The sequence below is a fragment of the Cyprinodon tularosa genome, unplaced genomic scaffold, assembly GCF_016077235.1.
Source record: "Cyprinodon tularosa strain WSP-4 unplaced genomic scaffold, ASM1607723v1 ctg394, whole genome shotgun sequence".
Classification (NCBI taxonomy): Eukaryota; Metazoa; Chordata; class Actinopteri; order Cyprinodontiformes; family Cyprinodontidae; genus Cyprinodon; species Cyprinodon tularosa.
In genome coordinates this window covers 143,748-156,678 of record NW_024039112.1, presented here as the reverse complement: position 1 = coordinate 156,678, position 12,931 = coordinate 143,748, and the positions used below count along the sequence as shown (strand labels likewise).

The 12,931-nt window shown below is 38.6% G+C and overlaps 1 protein-coding gene across 1 annotated transcript in view; it reads left to right on the top strand.

Annotated features, from left to right (window-relative positions):
* Positions 1–9,339, top strand: part of LOC119791534 (latent-transforming growth factor beta-binding protein 4-like) — a 75,837-nt gene extending 66,498 nt beyond the window's left edge. Inside the window, exons 32-35 of the mRNA XM_038297683.1 lie at positions 31–196; positions 279–568; positions 3,651–3,800; positions 8,150–9,339. Coding sequence (XP_038153611.1) covers positions 31–196; positions 279–568; positions 3,651–3,800; positions 8,150–8,292 — 749 coding nt within the window. The 3' untranslated portion in view covers positions 8,293–9,339. The remainder of the gene's footprint in view (positions 1–30; positions 197–278; positions 569–3,650; positions 3,801–8,149) is intronic.
* Positions 9,340–12,931: the final 3,592 nt, after the last annotated feature.

Below are 12,931 nucleotides of genomic sequence, written 5' to 3'. Positions count from 1 at the left end.
AATATGTGGCTCCTCTCCTCATCTTTCCAGCTCCTCCATATAGTCCGGAGTACTTCCCTCCAGAGCCGCTTCCTGAGAGAGAATATGATCCTCTTGATTATGAAGATTATGTAGGGGGCAGCAGGTCAGGGATCAGGGGAAGAACCCCGTCCTCCTTCGGCCCACCGGATGAAGCCTATCGTGGGTCTGAGTTCAGGTGAGGATAAAGGAGATGGTTTCTGAGACCCTAAATTATTTTTGGGTGTTTGATTTCCTAACAGGGGAAAATTCCCTTTCAGTCCTGGTTTCTACCCTGAAGGAGACTACATCCGGCCTGACGGCTCCCCGCCCAGAGCTCCAACCTTCAGGCTCCCTCCAGACCCCAGGTCAGACATTGCATTCGGGTCAAGGCCCGACCCTCCATCCCTGCCCAACTCGCCTCCTCTAAACCTGGCTCCGCTGCCCAGATCTCCCTACGGAGAAGGGGAGGAGGAGGACGACTTTAGGACATGGAGGCCGGCACCACCTTTTCCTCCTTTCACAGACAGGAGTGCAGGAGGCGGAGGAGGACCCCGGAGGGTGTATGAGCGTAAGTTTTCAGTTCATTAGGTGTGTTTGGACCTCTAATCCCACTTGGATATAAACACTATAGAAAACAGCATCAAAAACTGATCTGCCCCAGAGCAGTTTTAAAGATAGGCTCTGTGTTTACATCTTTTTATCTTTCTGGTTCTTTTCCCTGAAAAGAGATCACTCGGGACAAACTCTTTAAATAACACTTCATAACTTATATGTATTAAATAACCAGGAGACATCACAACAGATTTTGATATAAATTGTAATCTTACTCAGATCAGAGAAGTTGCGTAGAGCTACAGGAGGCAGCTGTTCACCATCTGGGCTCACTTCTCAGGAAGTGGCAATGACTAAAAAGTTAAAGAAGCATTTTATACTTCAGTCTGCCACATCATCACATAATTACATCATCACATCATTACATCGTACACGTTAGCAGATTAGGAGACATCCATAGCTCCAGCTTATCAAATTATTACACTTTGTTTTTAGATTAAGGACACCGCTCTCATTTCATTCCCAAATCTTTGTCATGTACACAATGAAGATTATAACGGTGTATCCAGACAGAGGAACTGTTTTAATTAGATAAACTATTGTGGAAAACATCAATTCTGACACGCAACAGGCAGCAAATATTAAGGTGTAATAAACTTCACACATCATGAATGATTATTATCCTAACAGCAGACATATTCTCTATAAATCACATTTCACTCTAAATAGTTTTACCATCTGTCATCATCTGAAATAAACCCTCAAGCTTTGAACGTCTCCCCATCACCTGAGCATGGTGGGAGGATGGACCACCTACACATCAACCAAGGCATGAACGTCCACCTAGAATGACAATGTGTCTGCAGGACAGCTGTTGTTTGAAGACTGTTCTGATCAGACAAGACCAAAACTAAACACTCCGGCCAACAGAACTCTTAAGTTTGGAAAGTCCCCCAGGTCAGCCATGATGTAGCTCCATGCCATCTCTGTACAAAAGACTGAATTTTGGGACAGAAAAGGTTCTACATAACTACCAATGTTGTGCCATTTCATAAATAAAAAGAACAAGCTTAAAGTCCAGTTCACACAGATGAAAAATAACTAGTTCACGTTCATAGTTCACTTTTTCATCGAATGAACACAGTTCACAAACCGATAAATTAACTAGTTCAAGTTTATTTGGTCAATTAAAGTCGTTGGGAAATCATATTTAAATGTCTACTCATTCTGGCTTAAACATGTATATAAATATAATCTTTATCAGACGATATTGTCCCAAAATTTAGAAGGTTTCTATTTAAAAAAGCATTGTATATATAAAATTTGTATTTTCTTTTCCTTTATCTTATGCAGGCCAGTTAGTTATACGTCAGCTTGTGCACCTAAATTCGGCCAATCATATATAAGCATTCATTTTTCTATCTATTTTTTCAGTCATAGCATCTTGATTCATATGTAGCAGCTAATATACGCAGCGGTTGGAATAAGAATTAAGAATAATTTCTTTTCCCATTGAGTTCCGTCCCAGTGTTCACAGGGATGGACGTCTGTGTCTTCAGCAGGCCTAGAGCTAACAGAACTGGCAGCGTTGCGAGGCAAGGGCTCAAACATGTACGGCTGTAAGCCTTCTACACCAAACCAAGCTTCTGCTGCCCTGGCGTCCTCTTCCACAACATCTTTCCCCGCTTTCCTCCTCTACATAAAAAATGTCTGATGGAGGAGACTCATCCACGACCTCTGACACAAAACTCTCCTCCTCTTGCATGTTTCCTCTGTCCATAGCGTTCCTTGACAGTGTCGTTTCTAAGTCACCAATTTAGTGCTACTTGGTCCCAATGGAATTTCTCATTGGGAACCTACTAGCACTAAGTTGCTAACTGGTTAGCAAGATGCTTCCGACAAACTGGCCACAATCAAACTTGCTTGCAAATGTTCTGCCACAACAATCCCGCCCTCTTGATAAACGACCAGTCACATAAATGTATTCACTCGTGTAAAGTCGGGCACCACTCAGGAGAATTTGGAAATGCAACAGTTGGAACAGCCATTGTGAGAATTCCAAAATTCAATAATGGAAGGGACGTTTCCCTATGACTTTAAGCCACATTCCTCCACAATAGAACCTTAATATTTCACCCTTTAAATGTGTGATCATTATATATAGAAAGTAATGGAAAATACTGGATATATCAAGGTATGATGTATGTGCAATGAAGTCTTTATTTCGTCGAATTACACAGAACCTCAGAACCATGCAGGAACCTTCAGGTTCTGCTGAAAAGATCTGGATCAAAATGATGTCTTACGTTCCTCATTCAGTAGCAGATATTTGCAAAGGTAGCTTGGATGCTTTAACTCGATGTTTCACTTTAAATTTGAAGTGGACATTGCTGACATTGCATAGTGGTTAGAGCAGTGTACTTGTGCTCTGAGAGGGTTGCAAGTACCAGTACCCCACAGGCGGCACAATGGGTTCCTGAGCAAGACCCTTTAACCCCACACTGCTCCCCAACGGGATGGGTTACATGCAGAGGTGATTTTTTGCAGTATGAGGCACAGTTTGCCCAGTTCTTTTCTGTCCAAGTCTTCCTTTGGTAGTTCATAAAACTACCAAGCGCTCTGCAAACCTGACATCAGAAATACCAGCAGATGAGTCTGAATCGTGCAGACAAGATCTAGCAGTAGACATGCTGGTCTATCATGCTGTTATAAGTGCCGTAAAACACTATCCAAAAAAATGTGAAAAGTGTCGTTGTCAATTGAACGCAAATGTGAGCTGTGTGTGTTGCTCACTATTCCCAGAATGAACGTCGCTCTCGTTCACGTTCCTTACTTTAAAACGGATCCTTTCAGTTCAATTAACGCCTTTCAATGAAAGGCGTTCAATGAACGTGTTCGTGCACAACACTCATAACTACATATTTGAGATATTTGGGTGACAGAAAAAGTAGAAAAGTGTGTTTAAAATAAAAACGCTTTAATTTTTTCATTCTATCATTTTGAAACTAATAAAAGAAAGAAAAGATCGTAATATGACAAAAGGGGTGTGAATACTTTTCTGATGCTCTGCTTACGGTCCTTATGTCTCATCTTTTCAGGGCGTTACGAGACGCACGCCGGTCTGAACGCCGAGGATTGTGGGATTCTGCACGGCTGTGACAATGGCCGGTGCATCCGCGTTGCAGAGGGTTACACCTGCGACTGCTACCAGGGCTTCGAGCTGGACATGACCTCAATGACCTGCGTCGGTACGTTGGGTCGTCAGCTGTGCTGCTGCCATCAACACCTCTGTTTATAGATGTTTGGGTTCAGCCCCTTTGATCTCCATGCTGTCCGATGGCGAGTAGATGCTAAATCCACGTGGTGGTTCTCATGGAGTGTTCTCATCATAGTTCAGCAATCCATTCCTCCGGGATCCTCCGACACACAAGAGAGTACAATTAATGTTCCTATTAGAATGAGCAGTGTCTTTAATGAGTAATTCATTATTTACTCAAAACCTAAGTGCAGTCACAACCAGATATTTTTCCCAACAATTACTTTCACTTTATCTCTAAAGTCATCATTAAATTTATTACATTTAAATGATCTGTAGTCCAAATGTTTATTCGGCAGATTGTTTCAGAGTCTATTCAAAAAACATTAAACATATCTGACCTTTCAATGCTTGGCAGTTGAAAGTTATCTATAACAGAATGTAGTCAGCCTACAGTTCAGCTCATTATTTTGTGGATATAACCTCAAATTACCTCATATATATCTATATATCTATATCTATATATCTATATATAGATATATTTACATATATATATATATATATATATATATATATATATATAGATATATATATATATATATATATATATATATAGATATAGATATAGATATATATATATATATATAGATATAGATATATATATATATATATATATATATATAGATATAGATATATATATATATATATATATATAGATATAGATATATATATATATATATAGATATAGATATAGATATAGATATAGATATATATATATATATATATATATATATAGATATAGATATAGATATATATATATAGATATATATATATAGATATAGATATATATATATAGATATATATATATATATAGATATAGATATATATATATATATATATATATATATATATATATATATATATATATATATATATGAATGAATAAATATATATATATATATATATATATATATATATATATATATACACTATATTGCCAAAAGTATTTGCTCACCCATCCAAATTATTGGAATCAGGTGTTCCAATCACTTCCATGGCCACAGGTGTATAAATTCAAGCACCTAGGCATGCAGACTGTTTTTACAAACATTTGTGAAAGAATGGGTCGCTCTCAGGAGCTCAGTGAATTCCAGCGTGGAACTGTGATAGGATGCCACCTGTGCAACAAATCCAGTCGTGAAATTTCCTCGCTCCTAAATATTCCACAGTCAACTGTCAGCTGTATTATAAGAAAATGGAAGTGTTTGGGAACGACAGCAACTCAGCCACGAAGTGGTAGGCCACGTAAACTGACGGAGCGGGGTCAGCGGATGCTGAAGCGCATAGTGCGAAGAGGTCGCCAACTTTCTGCAGAGTCAATCACTACAGACCTCCAAACTTCATGTGGCCTTCAGATTAGCTCAAGAACAGTGCGCAGAGAGCTTCATGGAATGGGTTTCCATGGGCGAGCAGCTGCATCCAAGCCATACATCACCAAGTGCAATGCAAAGCGTCGGATGCGGTGGTGTAAAGCACGCCGCCACTGGACTCTAGAGCAGTGGAGACGCGTTCTCTGGAGTGACGAATCGCGCTTCTCCATCTGGCAATCTGATGGACGGGTCTGGGTTTGGCGGTTGCCAGGAGAACGGTACTTGTCTGACTGCATTGTGCCAAGTGTAAAGTTTGGTGGAGGGGGGATTATGGTGTGGGGTTGTTTTTCAGGAGCTGGGCTTGGCCCCTTAGTTCCAGTGAAAGGAACTCTGAATGCTTCAGCATACCAAGACATTTTGGACAATTCCATGCTCCCAACTTTGTGGGAACAGTTTGGAGCTGGCCCCTTCCTCTTCCAACATGACTGTGCACCAGTGCACAAAGCAAGGTCCATAAAGACATGGATGACAGAGTCTGGTGTGGATGAACTTGACTGGCCTGCACAGAGTCCTGACCTCAACCCGATAGAACACCTTTGGGATGAATTAGAGCGGAGACTGAGAGCCAGGCCTTCTCGTCCAACATCAGTGTGCGACCTCACAAATGCGCTTCTGGAAGAATGGTCAAAAATTCCCATAAACACACTCCTAAACCTTGTGGACAGCCTTCCCAGAAGAGTTGAAGCTGTTCTAGCTGCAAAGGGTGGACCGACGTCATATTGAACCCTATGGATTAGGAACGGGATGTCACTTAAGCTCATATGTGAGTCAAGGCAGGTGAGCAAATACTTTTGGCAATATAGTGTATATATATATAGATATAGATATATCTATATATCAGTGACGTGCGGTGAGGTTCATAGCTGGTGAGGCACTGACGTCATCAGAATCAGATTTGCAAATAGATGCATAGATTGACAGCAGTTTACATGTTATGTTTCACTTCTGCATCCTTACACATACAAACTGTAGCTCACAAAACACACATTTCCTTAAAAAACAAAACAAAATAAATGTTATTACTGTCTTACCTTTACTTATAAATGAATAGAAGTCCTCCTTATCTTCCTTCAGTTTTAAAAGTCTCTCTGTCTCAATGGAGATCACTGCCAGGGAAGAAAGCCTTCCTTGATCCGTCCTGTTCCTGCCTTATGTTTTCAGTCTCTTGAGCACCCCCTGCCATGAGGCAAGAGAACTGCCTGCCTCACCTCGAACTTGTTCTCTGCCGTTTATAATCGCTCATTACACGAAACACGTTACACAAACACAGTTGGTGACAAAAAGCTCTGTACATTATATACATAAGCCAAATTATTAGAAATAAGTTCACATATTACATTTGTTTAAACCATTTTATTGACGCCGTACAGCAACATGCTCTCTCCGCTTTGCAGCCAGCGCAGAGCCAGGGGTTGCGCAATCCAAGGTGAGGCAGAGCTCGCTGCTGCCTCACCGGCATCGCTTCCAAGCATTTGAATGGGAAAATAAGAAAATTCAGCGATTTTGAACAAATAAAAATCGAAATTGGTGAAGCTACATGAAAAATGAATATTTTTTAGTACAAACCACCGGATGAATATAACAATTTAAATTACTTTATGATTATATATTTTCTTTCTTTCCATGATGGCTGGTGAGGCACTGCCTCACCTGCCTCCCCTGACCGCACGTCACTGCTATATATAGATATATATATATATATATATATCTATATATATATATATATATATATATAGATATATATATATATATATATATATATATCTATATATATATATATATATATATATATGTATATATATGTATATATATATATATATATATATCTATATCTATATATATATATATATATGTATGTGTATATACATACATATATATACACATATACATATTTATATATCTATATAGATATATATATCTATATAGATATATAGATATAGATATGTATAATCTCATTTAAGGACCTATGTTTAAGCTCTAAAGAAACCTGTAGATATTTAGAAAGCATTTAACCCTGTTTTACACATTGTAACATTCAATTCATGGACAGCCTAAAGAAAACTTTAAAACTATTTTTTATCTGAAACCTACAACTCATCACAGCATATTAAGTTTTAGTTTCTTCTAAGCCTAAAACTGCATTTTTTACTCTTATCCTTTCCGCAGTGACAGTGATTAAAGTTCTTTAATCTGTAAGAATAAACAGCTTGGAGCTGATTTTCCCCCTTCAAATTCCTTGTCAGACTTTGTTGCTCTGAATGTTAGTGTATGAAAAAACTTAATTTCCATGTGTACCCTTGCATGTCCGACGTGTCTTTAACCATGTGTGTGTTTGTTTGTTAGTAAGTGAATGTATGTGAGTGGATCTATATGTGGGAATTTGGTCAGAAGCCGTCATGCTACTGGTCTTGGAAGATAAAGTGTAGTCCTGTTTCTCTGACTGTGACTAACTGGATGTGGTCTTTTTGTCCTCTGACATGGGAGCTGGCTCAGAGCTCGTCTGCCTGGCTGTGTGTTTCCTGGACGGGGCCGCCTTTTACAGCTGTCCATTCTATCTCTGCTTCTGTCTCCTTGAAACCCAGTCGGCCTCAGCAGATGGCCGCTCACACTGAGCCTGGTTCTGCTGGAGGTTTCTTCCTGTTAAAAGGGAGTTTTTCTTCTCCACTGTCGCTACAAGCATGCTTAGATGCAATCAGCTGGTTTTCCTTAGATAGAAAACTTTGAACCTATTTGACTTTATGATGTGGTTCAATTTTAAAGTGACTTGAGATGACATGTGTTGTGAATTGAAATAAAAAAAAAAGAGAAAAGAAAGAAAGATGTCGGACTGAGCATCTGCCGAACCGACACCCCACCCCCTAGCAATCACTCGCATCATTATTAAAACTTTGCCTGCCTGTTTTTCTTGCAGACATAAACGAGTGTGAAGACAGCGTGGGCCTGCAGTTCCCGTGTGTTAACGCCCGCTGTGTGAACACCGAAGGCTCGTTCCGTTGCGTCTGCAGGAGAGGATACGTCATGTCCCGCCGACGGAACCACTGCATCGCTGCTTAGGCCAGGCTGGACTGCACCGGGATCTATTAGACCAGTAAACAGGCTGAACTGGTTTTGCTATTGAGCAACATATGACAAACTAGACTGGAGCAGGAGAAATATTACTGCACTGAAATAGTTCAGATGTTTCTGATTGCACTAAACCAGCAGAACTGTTTGTCTTGTGGACAGATTTAATGTCACCCTGATCCCCAGTTTATCCTTGGGATAGTTTTCCACAGCAGATACACTAGAAACACCCTCACTGTCAATCCAAACAGGAACAACCTCACAGGCTGCCAGTTTGGTGTCACTTCTGTCCACCTTTAAAGCACCTATCACTTGTTGCAAGCGAGTGAGCACAAGGTAGCCAACAACACATTGGAACACGGCAGGAGACTGATGGCTTTTTGGAAGGCACAATTTGGGTCTCGATGCATAACGTCCATCCAAGACAAAAGATGTCAACTTGGATTTGAGTTCATAAAGACTAAAATTGTGATTTAAACAGCCCAGATTGTCAGGATTAGATTAGATTAACTTCCTGCTTGTGTTCTGACCAGCAGTTTTCCAACCTCTCACACTTTCCTCATGAGCCATGCAGGGGTTGTGGCAGTCTCCATTTTCTTCACATAAATGCTCCACATTTTACAGTACAATCTTAACATAGTCAGTTCTGTCACATAAAGTAAAGCAATGCTGATTTTTTATTATTTCAATGGCTTCATTAATTAACGTTCTTTTCCTTTCTCCTGGTGCCTCACCACCCTTTGTGAGCTTTAGCATCTTAGCCACTAAATATAAGCGTCCTTTGTTGGCATCAGGGGCAATGAAGACTCATCTAACAGGCAAAACGCTGGCAGAAATTATATGGTTTATTTGTATAGAACATTAAAAAAAACATATAAACAGGATTCTGTGCAACAAAAAGACTGAGAAAAATATGTTTAAAATTTAAAGTTGAAACTAAAATAAATATACTATATATATGTCATCATAGGAAAAACTCAAACTTAAAGATTATAAATTATTAAAGAGAACAAGGGCAAAAAAAGTTACATAAAACAAGCAAAAAAAAGAAGACCTATTTCTGACTTGATTCTCAAAATTCAGATTTTATTCTCACAGTTCTGACTTTAATTCCGAATTATTTTAAATTGTTTAAACATCATGGCTGAAGTATGACTACTGAAATGGTATGGGAGAATTGCCTACCGTGTCCTTTCACAGCAGTTCCTGCTGTCACAATAGAACCGTCACTTTAATGTAGTACTAAATAATCTATTAGGCTGATAATAGTGTCATGGAGTAATTTAGAATTGAAAACTGGCTATTTTGACTGATGGGTTTCATCTCTTAGCTTAAAACAAAACCTTTTAAGACCTTCAAAATAATAGATACATTATTCTACAAAATAAAAGCCACAAGTTTCCTTGGTACATACAGTATGTAAATATTGAATTGATAATAGGAACATATCCTTATAATATCCATATCCTTAAGACACATTATGCCTGACTTTCAAAGTAATACACTCAGTACTGTACAAAATAAAAGTCTTTCCATTATACACAGCAATTTATCACTGCATAGGGCTCAACATTGTGACCCAAAGTCAGCCTTTTGTGGAAATGACACAAATTAGACTTTTCACAACAGACCCTACTTCAAATTTCAAAATAAAAGGCTCAAATTTTCATGCATTGCATGTATTGACCTAATAATAGGGAAACAGTGTATTTTAAGAATTGAAAAGGGATGGCGACCCTATTCTTATGACACAACCATGCCAAAATATCGAATACCTAATACTCCATAATTAATCCATTCATTCATCTTCCGCTTAGTCCTTGTCAGGGTCATGGTGGGGCTGATGCCTATCTTTAGCAGTCTATGGGCTGGAGGCGGGGTACACCCTGGATAGGTCACCAATCTTTCGCAGGTCGACACAAAGACACACAACCATGGACATACACACACACTCACACCTAAGGACAATTTAGAGAAGCCAAACAGTCATGTTTTTGGGCTGTGGGAGGAAGCAGAAGTACCCAGAGAGAACCCACTCATGCACAGGGAGAACATGCATACTCCATGCAGAAAGACCCAGGGCCTGTAATCAAACCCAGAACCTTTTTGCTGCAAGACAACATTGCTACCCTGTGCTCCAACGTGCGGCCCACTCTACAAAGTAAAAGCCTTTATATCTGTAAAGTAGATCATTTAGCATTGGCCTAAAAATGATGGCTGTATGTTAAACCTTTGTGCAAAATTGAATACCAGAATGTTTTCAAAATACAACCTACATAAAATTTTAAAAGAGAGGCTTCTGGAAACAATGTAATTTAAAAACTACAAATGCATGAAAAAAAATCTGTTTTAAGTCGTTACCATGCTGGGTTACAATGAGGCAAATTTAACAACCTAAGTCAACCACAAGGTATGATGGCACAAGCCAACATGTCACAATCTCAATCTAGCTATACAAGGAAAACTACACCCAAAGTGGCAACCCCCCCAAAAATGTCCTCAGGAATTTTCTAGTTTAGGTAAAAATTAGCTTCTGTTGTGCTAACAGCTGGCAGCAGAATTAATTTGTTTGGATTTGTTATTTAATCCACAAAAGAAATAGCCTAATATATCCACAACTTTGCTAATCTACCCTAACCAATTTGATGTTGTGAAATCTACTTAGGTAAACTTTTATTATGGTTTTAGAAGTGTTTTAACTAGCACACAGTTAGCTTTGACTTAGCACACAAGCTTTCAGGCCCCAAGCAAAGCAGAGAGGTAGATTTTTAATGTTGTATACAATGAAGTGACGTCTGATTAGGAGTCAACTTTGAAGACATCATTTAAATTCAGATTTGAATTTGTAAATAGTTTTTTTTTTTTTTTTTTTTTTTTTAACAAGCTAGCATACTAGATAGCTAATTAGCTACCTAGACTGGAATTACTTGGTTTTAGTTGGGATTTGGATACCTAGTTGTTTTTAAACATCACAGACCAAATGTAACCTACTAAGATTAAAACATATAATTAAATCAAATCTGATAATTTTATAATAGTTCACGGAAAAATAAAATTTTTACACAATTTTAAGACACAGTACAGATCCGAATGTGAAATGTTATTTCACCAACTATTCATCTTATTTTTTAACAAATATTTGTATTTTATTCTTAGAGGAAAAGAGAATGAATACTCTAATAGATTAATTTGTGTTTTCAGTTGGATTTATGACTTAGATTCCATTCTTATTTGCCAAGTGGTTATCAAATGTGTGTATAAATATACCTTTTATGAAGTGTCGTGCTAAATCAAAGCTTTTTTTTTTTTACACCTGAAACTTTCATTAAAACATGCACTGTATTTGCCAAAGACCAGCTTTCACACAGCATATCATGTAAGCATTCTAAAAAACAATGTAATGGATTTATTTTTATTTTTGGTGATGATTACATTTTTTTCCTGTTATTGTTCCTATAAAAGTAAGTGCAAAATTAACTTTGCACAAATAACCTCAAAAATGTGCTGCTGTGGTTTATGCTTTTTTGCTGATTCTATGTGGGTCACGAGTGGAAAGTAGGGTTGGCACCCGTCCCTTGAAAACGAAATCCTCTCGTATTTGGAAGTTATTGAACTGATAAGGGACGCTATTTGTTACGTATTTTCATGAATAACTAAAATACAGTAATTTTGGTGGTACTTGCGCACAGAACAACTCTACTGTTGGGAGTGTGACCCATGTCTGCGTGTCCTGATTCTCTCTCCCTGCCTCTCGTAGCTAGAGCTTAGAGTTCTACTATTCTTGATTCATCTTCCCCTTATGACGTCGTCCATCTAAAGCATTCTTCACTCGATAATTTCTCTTGGGGTGCTAGTCATGGTTTCCTGGCGACGGTCCTGATGTTCTACAAACTGGGCGGTTGTGCACACCAACTCGAAGCATCTATTGCAACATTATTCATAACAAGTGCCCAGCTGACATTAGACTTAGACTTAAAAACTTATACAGATTTTATTTGTCATTTTGTTTACACAAGTGTAAAACAGCTCTCTGGACAATTTCATCTTTTTTTAAAATGCAGCCTTAAAAAATAGTAAAAAAGACTGTAAATTTACAGTTCTAACATTTTTCTTAACATATATAATGATAAAATACAATACAATAACCCATTATACAAAACATTCAGCAGTCTAATGGCGGTGGGGAAGAAACTGTTCTGGAATCTGCTGGACCTGCATCAGATGCTTCTAAGTCTCTTCCCCAAGAGCAGCAGGGAGCAGGCACGTGCAGAGGGGGGGGGCTAAGGGGGCTTGAGCACCTGCCCCTTTTGCTCCATGATCCCAATGTGCCCTTTGGTCCTTTTTTTTTATTTTTTTTTTTTTTTTTTTTTTTTTTTTTTGACACATGTACTGAAATAATTATTATTATCTTTTTTTTTTGGCAAGAAAAACAATACAATAAGCCCTCCGGTCACATTGTTACCTTTGACCTTTTGCCGGTGACGACGCACTTGCCTCTCGCACAGTCAGATAAGGCGGCTAACTGCGGAGCTAAAGGTAGCGAATATTCCACATTACACTGTGGCCGCTGCTCATTTGGCCCGAAGCAAGATCAACCATGATCGGACGGATGGCTATGTCTTCAGTCTGC